This window comes from Chiloscyllium plagiosum, unplaced genomic scaffold, assembly GCF_037043375.1.
Source record: "Chiloscyllium plagiosum isolate Xiang-an unplaced genomic scaffold, Cpla_swu_hap1 HiC_scaffold_9, whole genome shotgun sequence".
Taxonomy (NCBI): domain Eukaryota; kingdom Metazoa; phylum Chordata; class Chondrichthyes; order Orectolobiformes; family Hemiscylliidae; genus Chiloscyllium; species Chiloscyllium plagiosum.
The window spans coordinates 72,678,513-72,692,644 of record NW_028270147.1 but is presented as its reverse complement, the minus strand read 5'-3'; the positions used below and the strand labels follow the sequence as shown (position 1 = coordinate 72,692,644).

General features: G+C 40.1%; 1 protein-coding gene across 2 annotated transcripts in view; it reads left to right on the top strand.

Annotated features, from left to right (window-relative positions):
• The window catches only part of cdc14ab (cell division cycle 14Ab), a 181,512-nt gene extending 169,280 nt beyond the window's left edge, over positions 1–12,232 (top strand). Inside the window, exons 16-17 of one of the 2 annotated variants that reach the window (XR_006313008.2) lie at positions 8,773–8,913; positions 11,894–12,232. Coding sequence is in view for 1 of the 2 variants with exons in the window: in XM_043699680.2 (XP_043555615.1) it covers positions 8,773–8,832 (60 nt within the window). In the remaining variant the exon portion in view is untranslated. Of the gene's footprint in view, positions 1–8,772; positions 9,467–11,893 lie in introns of those variants that run through there. The other variant, XM_043699680.2, reaches the window with a different exon arrangement.
• Positions 12,233–14,132: the final 1,900 nt, after the last annotated feature.

Here is a 14,132-nt window from a genome sequence, read left to right as displayed (position 1 = left end):
GGGATCATTTGGTTAACCTTAAGATTGAACTGAAAATTCGTCACTTTAAGAATTTCCAGATAAAATGTTAAAACAGTTTATATTTTTGAACTTTTATGCTGAAAGTGAAGATATTGGTGCTAGAAATTGGGAACACACTTTTCATTACATCAAACTGGAGCACTTATCATTTCAGATATTCAGTCTCCACATCAACCGCATCCAAGTCCAGATTATAAAATTAGCTGCAGTTAAGGCCTTTATACTTTGCCCACCAATATGCATTTATGCCAAATGAGTAAAAGGAAATCTTTGATTTCTAACCTCAATCTGTTTAATTTTGACTTAAATAATCTAATTGAGTCTGTTCCTGTTCCTTCCACTGACTTCAGCCTTAAACCAGAAGAGGTGAAGTAATTGCTGTATCAAAAATTGTGGACATAAACATTGGAGTGCATTGTAAAGATACCATTCTTACATTTGATTGTTAGTTCAGCCTTTCTGTTGTGCCAGCTAGCTAAATCACTAAATTAGTCTTGAAAGTACCAAGGGCTTCAAGTGTAGGAAAAGTTATAGTGGACTCGTACATTGGCAGATCTTCCATGCTATAGTTGATGGTTCAGAAAATGCTTACCATATGTGACCTTTTAATAAGAAATGAAGTAATTCACAATAGCATGTGAAATTAAAGGCAAAACTGTTAAGTTCATATAGATTGGGCCTGTTAAAGGAATTTTTTTAAAATGTGAGAGGCATTAACTGGAAGTTTCATAAATTTGACTTGAGAAAAGAAAATCCTGTTGGGATATGTGATTAAGTTACAAATTGTAGGTATGGGAATGTAGAAGCCTAGAACTCTCAGAATCTCCATCTAGCAGAGCCTTAAAATTCCTTACTTTTTATAGGTTTCCTGACTGTCAAAAATTAACCAGTCTGCTTGAAATCATTACATTTGAACATCTGTCTTCTGAAACTATTCAGGGCCTCCTGGTCACAGTTCAGGTATGGTCAACCTTTCTACAGTATTCAATGTGTCAGTACTTTGAATACCTCCATTAAATCTCCTTTCCATCTTCTCCTGAGTTCCTCTTCTGAATCTCACTTTTGTAATTCAAATATCTGATAACCTGGTGTCAATTTGTTTCCTGTATTATATGACCAGAATTGTATACCACTCTGAATGTGATGTCACATCACCTTGTAAATGCAGTATCTTTACCTGTAAGAAGGTTCACTAGGCAGATGGCAGGTATGGAGGGACTTCTTGAGAGGTTGGGCCTATATTTGTTGGACTTGAGAAGAATGAGGGGCAACTTTAATGTGACATAGAAGATTCCTGGGGAATCTTTACAGGATTGATGTGGAAAAGTTATTTTGCCTTGTGGAAAAGTCTAGAACCAGAGGGCATAATCTCAGAATAAGGGTCACATATTTAAGACAGAGATGAGGATTTTTTTTTTTGAGGGTAGTGAATCTGTGGAATTATGTACTGCAGAGGCCATTAGGTTTTTTTCAATACCAAGATATTTTTATTCAGTAATGGAATCAAGAGTAACGGAAAAATACAGGCACGTGGAGTTGAGGATTATCATCAGATCAGTCATGATCTTGTTGAACGCAAACTGAATAGCTTACCTCTGCTCCCACATTTTATGGTCTTTCCATTCTATTTTCTACATAATCCAATGTCTGATTCACCACTGTCCATTTATCTCCAAAAATCCTTTTCCTATATTCTCAATTTGAATAGCTGTCAACAACTAGCTGATTCTTATTTCCAAGCCTATATTTATGTCTATTAACTGAAGCAGGGGTTTGTCATTCACATCTGTGACATCTCCTCCTTTAGACTACTCATTATTATTGCTCCAAAGTCCCTGCTTTTAAATGCTTAGCTAGTTTGGTTGTTATAAAATATTTTTAATTAACCTGTTCAGATATGTTATGACACGCTTGTGGAGCAGGTCGGACTTGAACACAGACATCCTAAGCTAAAGGTGGGGACATTACACTGCACCACAAGACAACTGTAGGCTGCCTATTAAAATTACCTTTAACATCCTGCATTCATATAGCATTTCTAATGCAATAAAATGCCCCAAGACATTTCATAGTAGCATTATCAATCAAATACTGAGAGCCACATTGGAGAGATTAAAACAGGTGAACTTTTTTTAAGAAACCTCTTGGGAGAAGAAGGGGAATATTTAGGGAGGAAATTGCCTATGGTTATCTTGTGATCCAAACTCTGCAACGTAACCATTGTAAGAAGCTAGAAATGGAAGAAAGAAACTATGGAGGGAAATGAGAAGATTTGTAGGATTCTGAACACCAGGCTAAGACTGATCAAAATTCATGATTGAATTGCTTATGGATCAGAGGAACCTAAGTATATTTTGGATTCTACATCTTCTAATAACAATGGATGGATTTCTCATCTGTGCAGCCTCTTTTTTTTGGAACTAATCTTCAGTGTTCCAAAATACAACCATTGCTATGAACAGCATAAATCTATCCATTTGTGTTTGTTGCCTAATTCCATAATCACAGTTGTATTCCATTCTATTCCCAACCTTACTATCCTTTTGCATACATTGTAACACCACTTCCTCCAACAGCTCTCCATTCTTGATTATCTCATCATAGCAAGAAAATCACCCATAATAGTTTCTTTTACTATGTCCAATCACAAACTGTCAGCTTTAAAATCCAGTGGGAATCTACCTTGAACTTTCTCCTAGATCACAACTATCTGCTGCTCCTTGATGATGTAACTAGGAAAACATAATAGCAAGTGCAACATATTTGCTTGCAATACCCAGCTCTATATAACCACTGATGCTCTTAACCACTCCATTGAAGGATTTGTTACATTCCTTATGGATATGCACAAAATTCCTGCAGCTATGTATTAAGAGCTAACATTGTCTTTAATCCCTGCTGCAAAGTTTGTTGTCTAGCTACACAGACTTTGTCTCTGATCCCTGACAGCAGATGAGATTGAACTAGACTTTCAATCATTGATGTCCTATTTGATCCCAATGAACTTACAATCATATTATCCGCTCAGGTTTAAGGTGAGTAGGGAAAGATCTAAAAAGGACCTAACGAGCAACTTTTTCATGCAGAGGGTGGTGCATGTGTGGAATGAGCTGCCAGAAGAAGTGGTGGAGGCTGGTACAATTACAATATTTAAAAGGCATTTGGATGTGTATATGAATAGGAAGGGTTTAGAGGGATACGGGCCAAATGGGACTAGATTAATTTACGATATCTGGTCAGCATGGACAAGTTGGACTGAAGGATCTCTTTCCATGCTGTACATCTCTATGGCTCTAAATCAGTAAAATCATCAACTTCCATCTCAGTAGTATTGTTTATTTGCTCCTCATTTCAGCTCATGTACTGATGAATCCCTCAATTACACCTTATTACATCAAGTCTTCACATTTCTAATATTTCCCACAACTATCCATAAATCTGAGTTCATCCAAATTTGCTGTCTGTATCATAACAAAGACTCAAATTCCATTCACCCATCACCGCTGTGTTTGCTGGCTTACATTAGCAAACATTAGTTCAGCAGCATCTTTTGATTTCAAAATGCTATTTTTACATTCAAATTCCTCTGTCTTCATCTCTCCTATCTATGTTAAATCCTGTGACTCCCTTGAGATCTCTACACCTCTAGTTGACCTCTTGCACAGCCCCAATATCAATTGCAAGACTACAGGCAGCATTGACTTCAGCTGCCTAGCCCCTAATCTCTAGAATGTTCACCCTAAACATCACTTTTCCTCTCTTTCTGTGAAGAAGCTTCTTAAAACCTACCCATTTGACAAAGCTTTCAGTCAACAATACCCATGTTATACACTTTGGAACATATACCTATCTTAAAAGATGCTATTCATATTTGCAAGTTATTATTTCTAGGTATATAACCCCACATAACAATTGCCTTTATTGTCATCATTGCATTTTTTAGGGTCTATTCTGTACTTTGATAGGAAGAATAGAAGAGCTGAATATTATTTAATTGGTAAAAGATTGCAGAAAGCTGCAGCATTGAGGGGTTTGGAGGTCCTTGTGCATGATTTTTCTCTCCTACATCTGGTAGTTTTATTCATTGAATATGCCTTTTTCATGTATTTTCAATTTGGCGATCAAAACTACCTTTCTTCCCCTCCAAAAGTGATCACTTGCTGCTCACATTTATCAAAATTATGTGTCTGTTCTCCAGTTCCAGCAACGTAGCATTTTCTTGGTCCATGCAGGTTGTGCCTTTTTGCTGCTGCCTCTTACTGGTAAACACATTTCTGCCCTCTTCCCAAAATTGACACTATGTATTATCCACAGTAACAATCCCTGGACGCTGCAATCCAGAATTTCTTTGTTTTACTTCATATTGAATCTGCAAAGTACTGGTGTTTGAATCACCCAACGTTCAGTTCAAGACACTTACACATTTTGGCAACTGATTTAGAAGACAGCCTCAGGAAACCTTTTAAAAGCTCAATGTATCCTCTATGTCTATTTTGAGCTTGTCCCCATTTAAGTTAGATGCACTCCTCCTGTCCAAATATTGAGAAATGATTTGTTGAGGCCAACACAATTAAAATTAGCTTTCGAATATCTGACTATACAAATGTTATAATTTATATTCCATCTCCAACAGAGTAAAGAATAAATCTTTTGAAGCTGAATATTTAACTTGGAGAATAGATGATTTGATTATTATAAACACAGTTGAATTCAGTGAATAGATTCCTGATTCTAACAGTATTTAAATGCTACACTATGGTAGATTCTGTACAAGACTCAGTTATGGGGCAAACTAGACTGGTTGAATCACCTTTTGTTCCTAAATTATTTTCTAAAGATTAGCTGAAAATATATTGTTTGAAATATGAAGTTTGTAATATTATGTTTTGGGACTGTGTCTTTAATTTAGATCAAAATGAAAGAATGAAAAGAGTCTGAATTCTTCTGAAAGTAAGCTTGGCCCTCTTCTGACCCATTCCTAATGGGTCAGAAGAGGGCCCAGGTCATTTTAGTTAGACCATAAGAAGTAGGAACAAAAGTCAGGGAGGGAGGTTATGGCAATGTAATGGTAACATCACTATTATTAATAATAAAGAATCCTCAGGCTTATGTTCCAGGAACATCGGTTCCAATCCTACTATAGGCTGATGGTGATATTTGAATGCCGTAACATCTGGAATTAAAAGGTAGCCTAATAGTGACCATGCACTGTCAGTTATAAAATTCTTGAGTTGCAGAGGTATGTCTTTACCTTTGGGTCAGGACGCTTGGATTCAGTCCCACATATCTAAACAGATTGTGCCTGTTAGAAAATATCTCGGAGCAGAGCAGGCTACTCTCCCATCCAGCCTGCTCTGTCATTCAGTTACGCCGTGCCTCTTGATTCCTTTAATGAGAAGTTGTAAAATATTCACACCTGTAAACAATGAGCAGAGGAGCTGTGTTGACAGTGGATAAACTGAGAGTCTCCAAATACTAGGAAGTTATAGAATTTTACAGCACAGAGGAGGCCATTTGACCCATCATGTCTGCACTGGCTTCCAAAAGAGCTACCCAGCTAGTTTCATTCTCCAGCCCTATGAAATTGAGAAAAATATAAATTGCAGCTTTTGTCGATGGTTATACTTTAATTTGTCAATTTAATTTCATGATGGAATGGAGTTGGTTTCAGAGGATACTTAATTAGAATTTCCACCTAGATATAGGTCCATGAGATCTAACCTTGCTATGGAGATGGGTTTCAAGACATGTAGAATCCTTGGGATGTTGTAGTAGGATAGGGTTCCCACTTTTCCTAAAAGTATAATTCAACCACACACCAATCTGCCAGGAACCAACGGAAATAAGGAGGTTAAAAATGGAAAGACTTCGTTTTTTTCTATTTAGTTATGGGATGAGGGTGGCACTGGCTTTGCTAGAATTTATTACCATCCCTAATTGCCCAGAGGGCAGGTGAGTCAACTACATTACCATGGGTCTGAAGTCACATGTAGACCAGACCAAGTAAGGATTGCAGATTTCTTCCCAAAAGGATACTGAACCAGATAGGTTTTTCCTTATAATAATGGTCATTACTAGTTAATTCCAGGTTTTTATTGAATTCAAAGTTCCACCATCTGCCCTGGTGGGTTTCAACCCCGGGTCCACAGAACATTACTTAGGTCTCTGGATTAACAGTCTGCATTAATACCAGTAAGCCATCACCTCCCCTATTGTTGTTATCATCCAAGATGAGGATGAAGCTTGCACTTAAATTAGAAACATAGAAATGATACAGCAGAGAAGGGGGCCATTTGGTCCATCATGTCCATACCAACTTAAAGGTACCCAGATGCCCTTTCCAATCCTATTTTCTGCACAGAACCTCACAAACTTGATTGAGTTTTTTGAAGAAGTAACAAAGAACATTGATGAGGGCAGAGCAGTAGATGTGATCTATATGGACTTCAGTAAGGCATTCGACAAGGTTCCCCATGGGACACTGATTAGCAAGATTAGATCTCATGGAATACAGGCAGAACTAGCCATTTGGATACAAAACTGGCTCAAAGGTAGAAGGCAGAGGGTGGTGGTGAAGGGTTGTTTTTCAGACTGGAGGCCTGTGACCAGTGGAGTGCCACAAGGGTCGGTGTTGGGTCCTCTACTTTTTGTCACTTACATAAATGATTTGGATGCGAGCATAGGAGGTACAGTTAGTAAGTTTGCAAATGACACCAAAGTTGGAGGTGTAGTGGACAGCGAAGAGGGTTACCTCAGATTACAACAGGATCTTGACCAGATGGGCCAATAGGTTGAGAAGTGGTAGATGGAGTTTAATTCAGATAAATGCGAGGTGCTGCATTTTGGGAAGGCAAATCTTAACAGGACTTATACACTTAATGGTAAGGTCCTGGGGAGTGTTGCTGAACAAAGAGACCTTGGAGTGCAGGTTCATAGCTCCTTGAAAGTGGAGTTGCAGGTAGATAGGATAGTGAAGAAGGCGTTTGGTATGCTTTCCTTTATTGGTCAGAGTATTGAGTACAGGAGTTGGGAGGTCATGTTGCGGCTGTACAGGACATTGGTTAGGCCACTGTTGGAATATTGTGTGCAATTCTGGTCTCCTTCCTATCAGAAAGATGCTCTGAAACCTGAAAGGGTTCAGAAAAGATTTACAAGGATGTTGCCAGAGTTTGAGGATTTGAGCTACAGGGAGAGGCTGAACAGGCTGGAGCTGTTTTCCCTGGAGCGTCGGAGGCTGAGGGGTGACCTTATAGAGGTTTACATAATTATGAGGGGCATGGATAAGATAAATAGACTAAGTCTTTTCCCTGGAGTCGGGGAGTCCAGAACTAGAGGGAATAGGTTTAGGGTGAGAGGGGAAAGATATAAAAGAGACCTAAGGGGCAAGTTTTTCACGCAGAGGGTGGTACGTGTATGGAATGAGCTGCCAGTGGATGTGGTGGAGGCTGCTACAATTGCAACGTTTAAGAGGCATTTGGATGGGTATATGAATAGGAAGGGTTTGGAAGGATATGGGCCGGGTGCTGGCAGGTGGGACTAGATTGGGTTGGGATATCCGGTCGGCATGGACAGGTTGGACCGAAGGGTCTGTTTCCATGCTGTACATCTCTATGACTCTAACCCATAGCCCTGCAGCTTAGAGCATTTAAGGTGCAGATACAGATACCTTCTAAGACTTTGAGGGAAAAGAACAGAAAATTAATTTTGGCCTAGTCTCCAGTAAAAGACGTGTTTAGTGAATAAATCATAGTAGTTGACAGATTTTTGTCATTTTGAACCTTAACTGGGGGATCTTTCTCTTTTGTTTGAAGGAAAACATGTCTGTAGCAAGAGTTTAATCAATGTTGCTTTTCATTTCTGTTAAGAGTAAAATTTCATTTCTGAAATCTTGACTTGTGATCTTTTCAGCCATTCACTCAAAGTTCAGTTTTTGTCTTTAAAAAGTTGTAGTGGTGGTGGTGAGATTTGAAGTAGTTGGTTGGTTAATGCATGAGCAGGGAGAAAGTGAGGACTGCAGATGCTGGAGATCAGAGCTGAAAAATGTGTTGTTGGAAAAGCGCAGCAGGTCAGGCAGCATCCAAGGAGCAGGAGAATCGATGGTTCGGGCAAAAGCCCTTCTTTATGAGCAGGTCCAATAATTAGCGATTGTAAGTTACAGAGATAGATTTTAAATAAAGGGTCTCTGATACCTATCAGGAGTACAGTTCTCGTATCTAAATACCTCCTAATTGAAAACAGTTATATTGCACCTGATTCATTTATTGATTGATTTATCTTGGCTATGGAATGTATTCCAGTACTATGTGCACTCTGACAGCTACATAAAGGTCTGATGTAAATGCTACCAGCAGCTCCTATAGCTTTGCACCCTGAACAATTTGGATAGAGGACACTTTAATGTCAGTTTTTGGTTGCACAGTTTATCTACTGTTACATGTTTTTATTTGGGCAAAGCGTAGATCAGATGTGATCAGTGTCGAAAAGTGTGGTGCTGGAAAAGCACAGCAGGTCAGGCAGCATCCGAGAGCAGGAGAATCGACGTTTCGGCCATAAGCCGTCCTCACTTTCTCCTAGTCAGATGTGATCAGGAAACTAACACAGTACTTTTACTGGGGAACATGTGCTATTGCGATATTATATCAGTCTTCTTTGAAATTTGCAGCTGTGTGTCTCTGGTGGAGGTGGCACATCATTTTCCTGTGAAGTGTTGTTTGCTGCCAGTTATGGTTAAACTGATTGTTTGTCTTTCAGGTGGATCCTGAGCCGCCGCACGGACAATGGTTTCACCAGCAAAGAGAACATCATGTTTAATGCCGGTCATGGACAGACAAGAGATGAACTAAGGCTTGTTTCTGAGGCAGGCCTTGTCCTTCTAGTGCCTGGGGAGATGAGGTGAATGTCATGGGGTATTGTGTCAGCTGTAGGAAATTCCTGTCTAGGTCAGCATCGCAGGAGATAGGTGCCAAAGAGCAGCTGCTGAGCCGGATTGGATACCTGTGGAAACCCCAGACTAATGTCAAACACTCCTGTTTCAACTCCAGGCTGGAGTTCCTGAACAGTGAGCACTCAAACTGCACCTTTTTTTTAACAACAAGTTCAACTGTTCCAATAAAATCTAGTGCTGCCTCAGAAAAACTGGGAAGGACTCTTAATCCCAACTAAGTATGCTTTCCTTTATTGGTCAGAGCATTGTATATTGGAGTTGGGAGGTCATGTTGCTGTACAGGACATTGGTTAGGCCACTTGTGTGCAACTCTGGTCTCCTTCCTAACAAAAGGATGTTGTGAAACTTGAAAGGGTTCAGAAAAGATTTACAAGCATGTTGCCAGGGTCACTGGATTTGAGCTATAGGGAGAGGCTGAATAGGCTGGGGCTGTTTTTCGTGGAGCATCAGAGACTGGGGGGGTGATCTTCTAAAGGTTTATAAAATCATGAGGGGTATAGATAGGACAAACAGACAAGGTCTTTTCCCTGGGGCATGGGAGTCCAGAAATAGAGGGCATAGGTTTAGGGTGAGAGAGGGAAGACATAAAAGGGACCTAAGGGGCAACTTTTCCACAAAGAATGAGCTGCCAGAGGAAGTGATGGAGGCTGGTACAATTACAGCATTTAAAAGGCATCTGAATCAGTATATGAATAGAAAGGGTTTAGAGGGATATGGACCAAGTGCTGGCAAATATGCTGAAATTAGGTTAGGATATCTGGTTGGCATGGACAAGTTGGACCAAAGGGTCTGTTTCCATGCTGTACTTCTGTTTGACTCTATAAGTGTATTTTAATCAAGCCCCCTCTCTCTAAAACTGTTTTCACTTGAAGAATTTCATAACTATGACTGAGAATGCACAAGTAGCACTGGGTTTGTTTCCTGTTATTTATCAAAAACAATAAACCCAGCGGACTGGGGAAGGGAGGGACAGAGATAACTTGCACCAAGTTCACAATGAGAATTTGAGCTGTCTGACCAAATACAGCTCTTGGTTAATGAAAGCACCCTTCACTTAACTCCTGTCAACTAATAAATATGTCTTATCTGGAAGTGTCGTTGCTAATATTTACACTTCATCCAACATTACTCAAACCTGATCATTTCTATTAAGTCCAGCTATGGAACCTTGCTGTGTCCTCACTGGATCCTCAGCCTAACGAGACTACACTTGGGTGTCAATAGACATTCTGGAGAGAGAATCTGAAAACCTTTGAGATTTTCCACAATAACTAATTCCCTACTCTGTCGCTGACCCCGCTGTTCATTTTGAGACGTTAGGTTGGAGTAGGCAGCACTACACGAACTCCTGTAGACCGCATTCATCTGCGAGAATGTGAAGCCTGACCACCCCAAGGAGCAGTTGAGGCAAGAAGTAGAAAAGCATTTAAGGGGAAAGTGGAGCAGCATTGGAGCAAAAGAAGAATAGGGGGATATGCTGACTGAGTTAGAGAAGGACACTTGGGAGAACAAGAGAAAAAATTAACAACAGGATGGTCAAGTTGACAGGTCGTGAAGGCATAAATACAGGTGGACGGAATGATCTCCCATCTGTGATAGAGAAATGACCACAAAATCAAACCTGGGAAAAAAATATTCAGAGGTACATGACATTGCGAAAGGAACTTGGAAAAAATGAGAGGCGGCTGTATTGAAACATACAAGATTCTTTAGGGACTTGACAGGGCAGATGCTGAATGGTTTCCCCTTGTGGGGGAGTCTAAGAACAGAGGGTATAATCTCAGAATAAGGCACCGCAGAGGAGGGAAAGTTTCTTCTCTGAGGATAGTGAACCTGCGAGCTTATGTTTACCGCGGAGGGCTGTTGAGACTAGGTCACCAACTCTGTTCAAGGTCGAAATAGATTTCTCATCAGTAAGGGAACAAATGGTCAAAGGGATAAGGCAAGAAAATAGAGTAGAGGGTTGTAAAACCACAAAACATTGGAGCAGATATGCTTTAAACATTAGCTTGCTCTCTCTGCATGGATGCTGCTTGACCTGCTGTGATTTGGAGCATTTGTGTTTTCAGTACAGATTCCAGCATCTATAGTAATTTGCTCCTATATGATAATCCTCACCTCCACTTTCCTGGTAAAGAATTCCATATATTCACTACCCTCAGTGAAGAACTTCCTTCTCACCTCAGCTTTAAATGTGCAATCCCTTATTCTGAAATGATGCCCTTTGATCCTCAACTCTTCCATAAGGGGGAACAACCTTTCTGCATCTCCCCTCTCAAGTCCCCTAAGAATCTTTTTATATTTCGATAAGGTAACCTTTCATTCTCCTGATTTTCAATGAATACAGGCTCAACCTACTCAACCTCTCCTCATAAGACAGTCCTCCAGTTCCAGAATCAATCTCATGAATCTTCCCTGGACTGCATCTAATGCGAGTATATCTTTCTTTAGATAAAGGAGACCAGAACCAGCATTTAGGTGTGGATTAAGTAAATTTTAACAAGACTTTCCTAGTTTTGCACATGATTCTCTTTGAAATAAAAGGCCAACGTTCCATTTTCCTTTCCTTGTACCCAGTGAATTTGAATGCTAGCTTTTTGTGATTCATAGAGAAGAACGTCCAATCCCACTGCTCTGTAGCTTTCATCCATCTTTTTCAATTTAACTAATATTCAGTTCCTCTATTCTTCCTGCTAAAGTGCATAACCTCATATTTTCCCCACACTATAGTCCATATGCCAATTTTTTGCCCACTCACATAACCTGCCTATATCTCTTTGCAGGTGTTGTCCTCACCACTTGTCTTCTTACATTTTCATATGTCCTTCACAAACATGGCTATTGTACGTTCACTTCCCTCATCCAAGTCATCATTGTATATTGTAAATGATTGTGGCCCTAGCACTGATTCCTGTGGTATTCCTTTAGTTACAGGTTGCCATACAGAAAATGCTCCTTTATCCCAGCTCTGTCTTCTATTAGTTGTCCTCTATCTCTGCTAATGTTGACTACTCTCAAGACAAGAAACAGCCTGCAAGAGATCATTCAGCAACAGGATCCCACCTTTATTAACTGCAGTATTAACCTGTCCTGTCAGTTTCAAAGTTTAATGCAGAGGCATGTTAATGCAGATATAACTGCACAGGAGAATGGACAAAATCAAGGGCAAGTGCAGAATTTGATCCTATGCACTGGAGACATTTAATTTTTCCTAAGTGAATGCTGATTTTACCCAAGTTGCTATCTTCTGGACAATAATAAAGTGTCATTAATTGTCTGGTGCACCTTGTTTTTTTTTTACTGACAATTTTCACTGAAGTGGAAAGCATTGTTTATTTCAGGAAAAAATGATTTCAGGATTTCACAGCAGTCAATACAAGAAGCTTAACCATGTCAGTATGTTAGGTTTAATGGCAGCATTACCATTTCACACCATGAAACAACAGTATTGGTTTAGTTAATAAATGGTGAAACTAGTTTCAATAAATCAGTACAGTATTGCATATCAGTTTGTTCACATTGTCTTTTGTAATGGGATTGTACTACAGACCTCCCATTAGTCATTGGGAAATTGAGAAACAAATTTGTAAGGAGATCTGAATTATTTGTAAAAATAATAGGGTGATTATGGTAGGGAATTTTAACTTTCCAAACATAGACTTGGGACTGCCATAATGTTAAAGGTTTAGATGGAGAGGAATTTGTTAAATGTGTACAAAACAATTTTCTGATTTGCTATGTGGATGAACGTACTAGGGAAGGTGCTAAACTTGATCTACTCTTCGGAAATAAGGCAGGGCAGGTGACTGAGGTGTCAGTGGGGGAGCCCTTTGGGGCCAGTGACCATAATTCTATTAGCTTTAAAACAGTAATGGAAAAGAATAGACAGGATCTAAAGATCGTATGAGGAAAGGCTGAGGCACTTGGGGTTGTTTTCATTGGAGAAAAGAAGGTTTAGGGGTGACTTGATAGAGGTGTATAAGATGATTAGGGGTTTAGATAGGGTCGACAGTGAGAATCTTTTTCCACGTATGGAGTCAGCTATTACAAGGGGGCATAGCTTTAAATTAAGGGGGGGTAGGTATAGGACAGATGTTAGGGGTAGGTTCTTTACTCAGCGAGTCGTGAGTTCATGGAATGCCCTGCCAGTAGCAGTGGTGGACTCTCCCTCATTATGGGCATTTAAGCGGGCATTGGATAGGCATATGGAGGATAGTGGGCTAGTGTAGGTTAGGTGGGCTTGGATCGGCGCAACATCGAGGGCCGAAGGGCCTGTACTGCGCTGTATTCTTCTATGTTCTATGTTCTATGTTCTAAACGTTAAAGTTCTAAATTGGAGGAAGGCCAATTTTGAAGGCATTAGACAAGAACTTTCAAAAATTGATTGGGAACATATGTCCGTAGGTAAAGGGTTGGCTGGAAAATAGAAAGCCTTCAAAATAATGAGCTAACGGGAGTCCAGAAACAGTATATTCCTGTTCAGGTGAAAGGCACGGGTGGTAGGTGTAGGGAATGCTGGATGACTAGAGAAATTGAGTTTTTGGTCAAGAAAAAGGAAGCATATGTTAAGTATAGACAGCAGAGATCCAGCAGTGGATCCTTAGAAGAGTATAAAGGCAATAGGAATATACTTAAAAGGGAAATCACGAGGGCAAAAAGGAGATGTAGAGTCATAGAGATGTACAGCACTAAAACAGACCCTTTGGTCTGACTTGTCCATGCTAACCAAACATCCTAACCTAATCTAGTCCCATTTGCCAGACTTGGCCCAGATCCCTCTAAACCCCTCCCACTCAAATACCCATCCAGATGGCTTTTAAATGCTGTAATTGGACCAGCCTCCACCAATTCATCTGGCAGCTCATTCCATACACGTACCACCCTCTGTATGAAAAAGTTGCCCCTCAAGGTCCCTTTTATATCTTTCCCCTCTCATCCTGAACCTTTGCCCTCTGGCTCTGGACTCCCCCACCCCAGGGAAAAGACTTTGCCTATTTGCCCTATCCATGCTTCTCATGATTTTATAAATCTCTATAAGGTCATCCCTCATCCTCCGATGCTCCAGGGAAAACAGCCCCAGCCTATTCAGCCTCTCCCCACAGCTCAAATTCTCCAACCCTGGCAACATCCTTGTACATCTTTTCTGAACCCTTTCAAGTTTCACAAC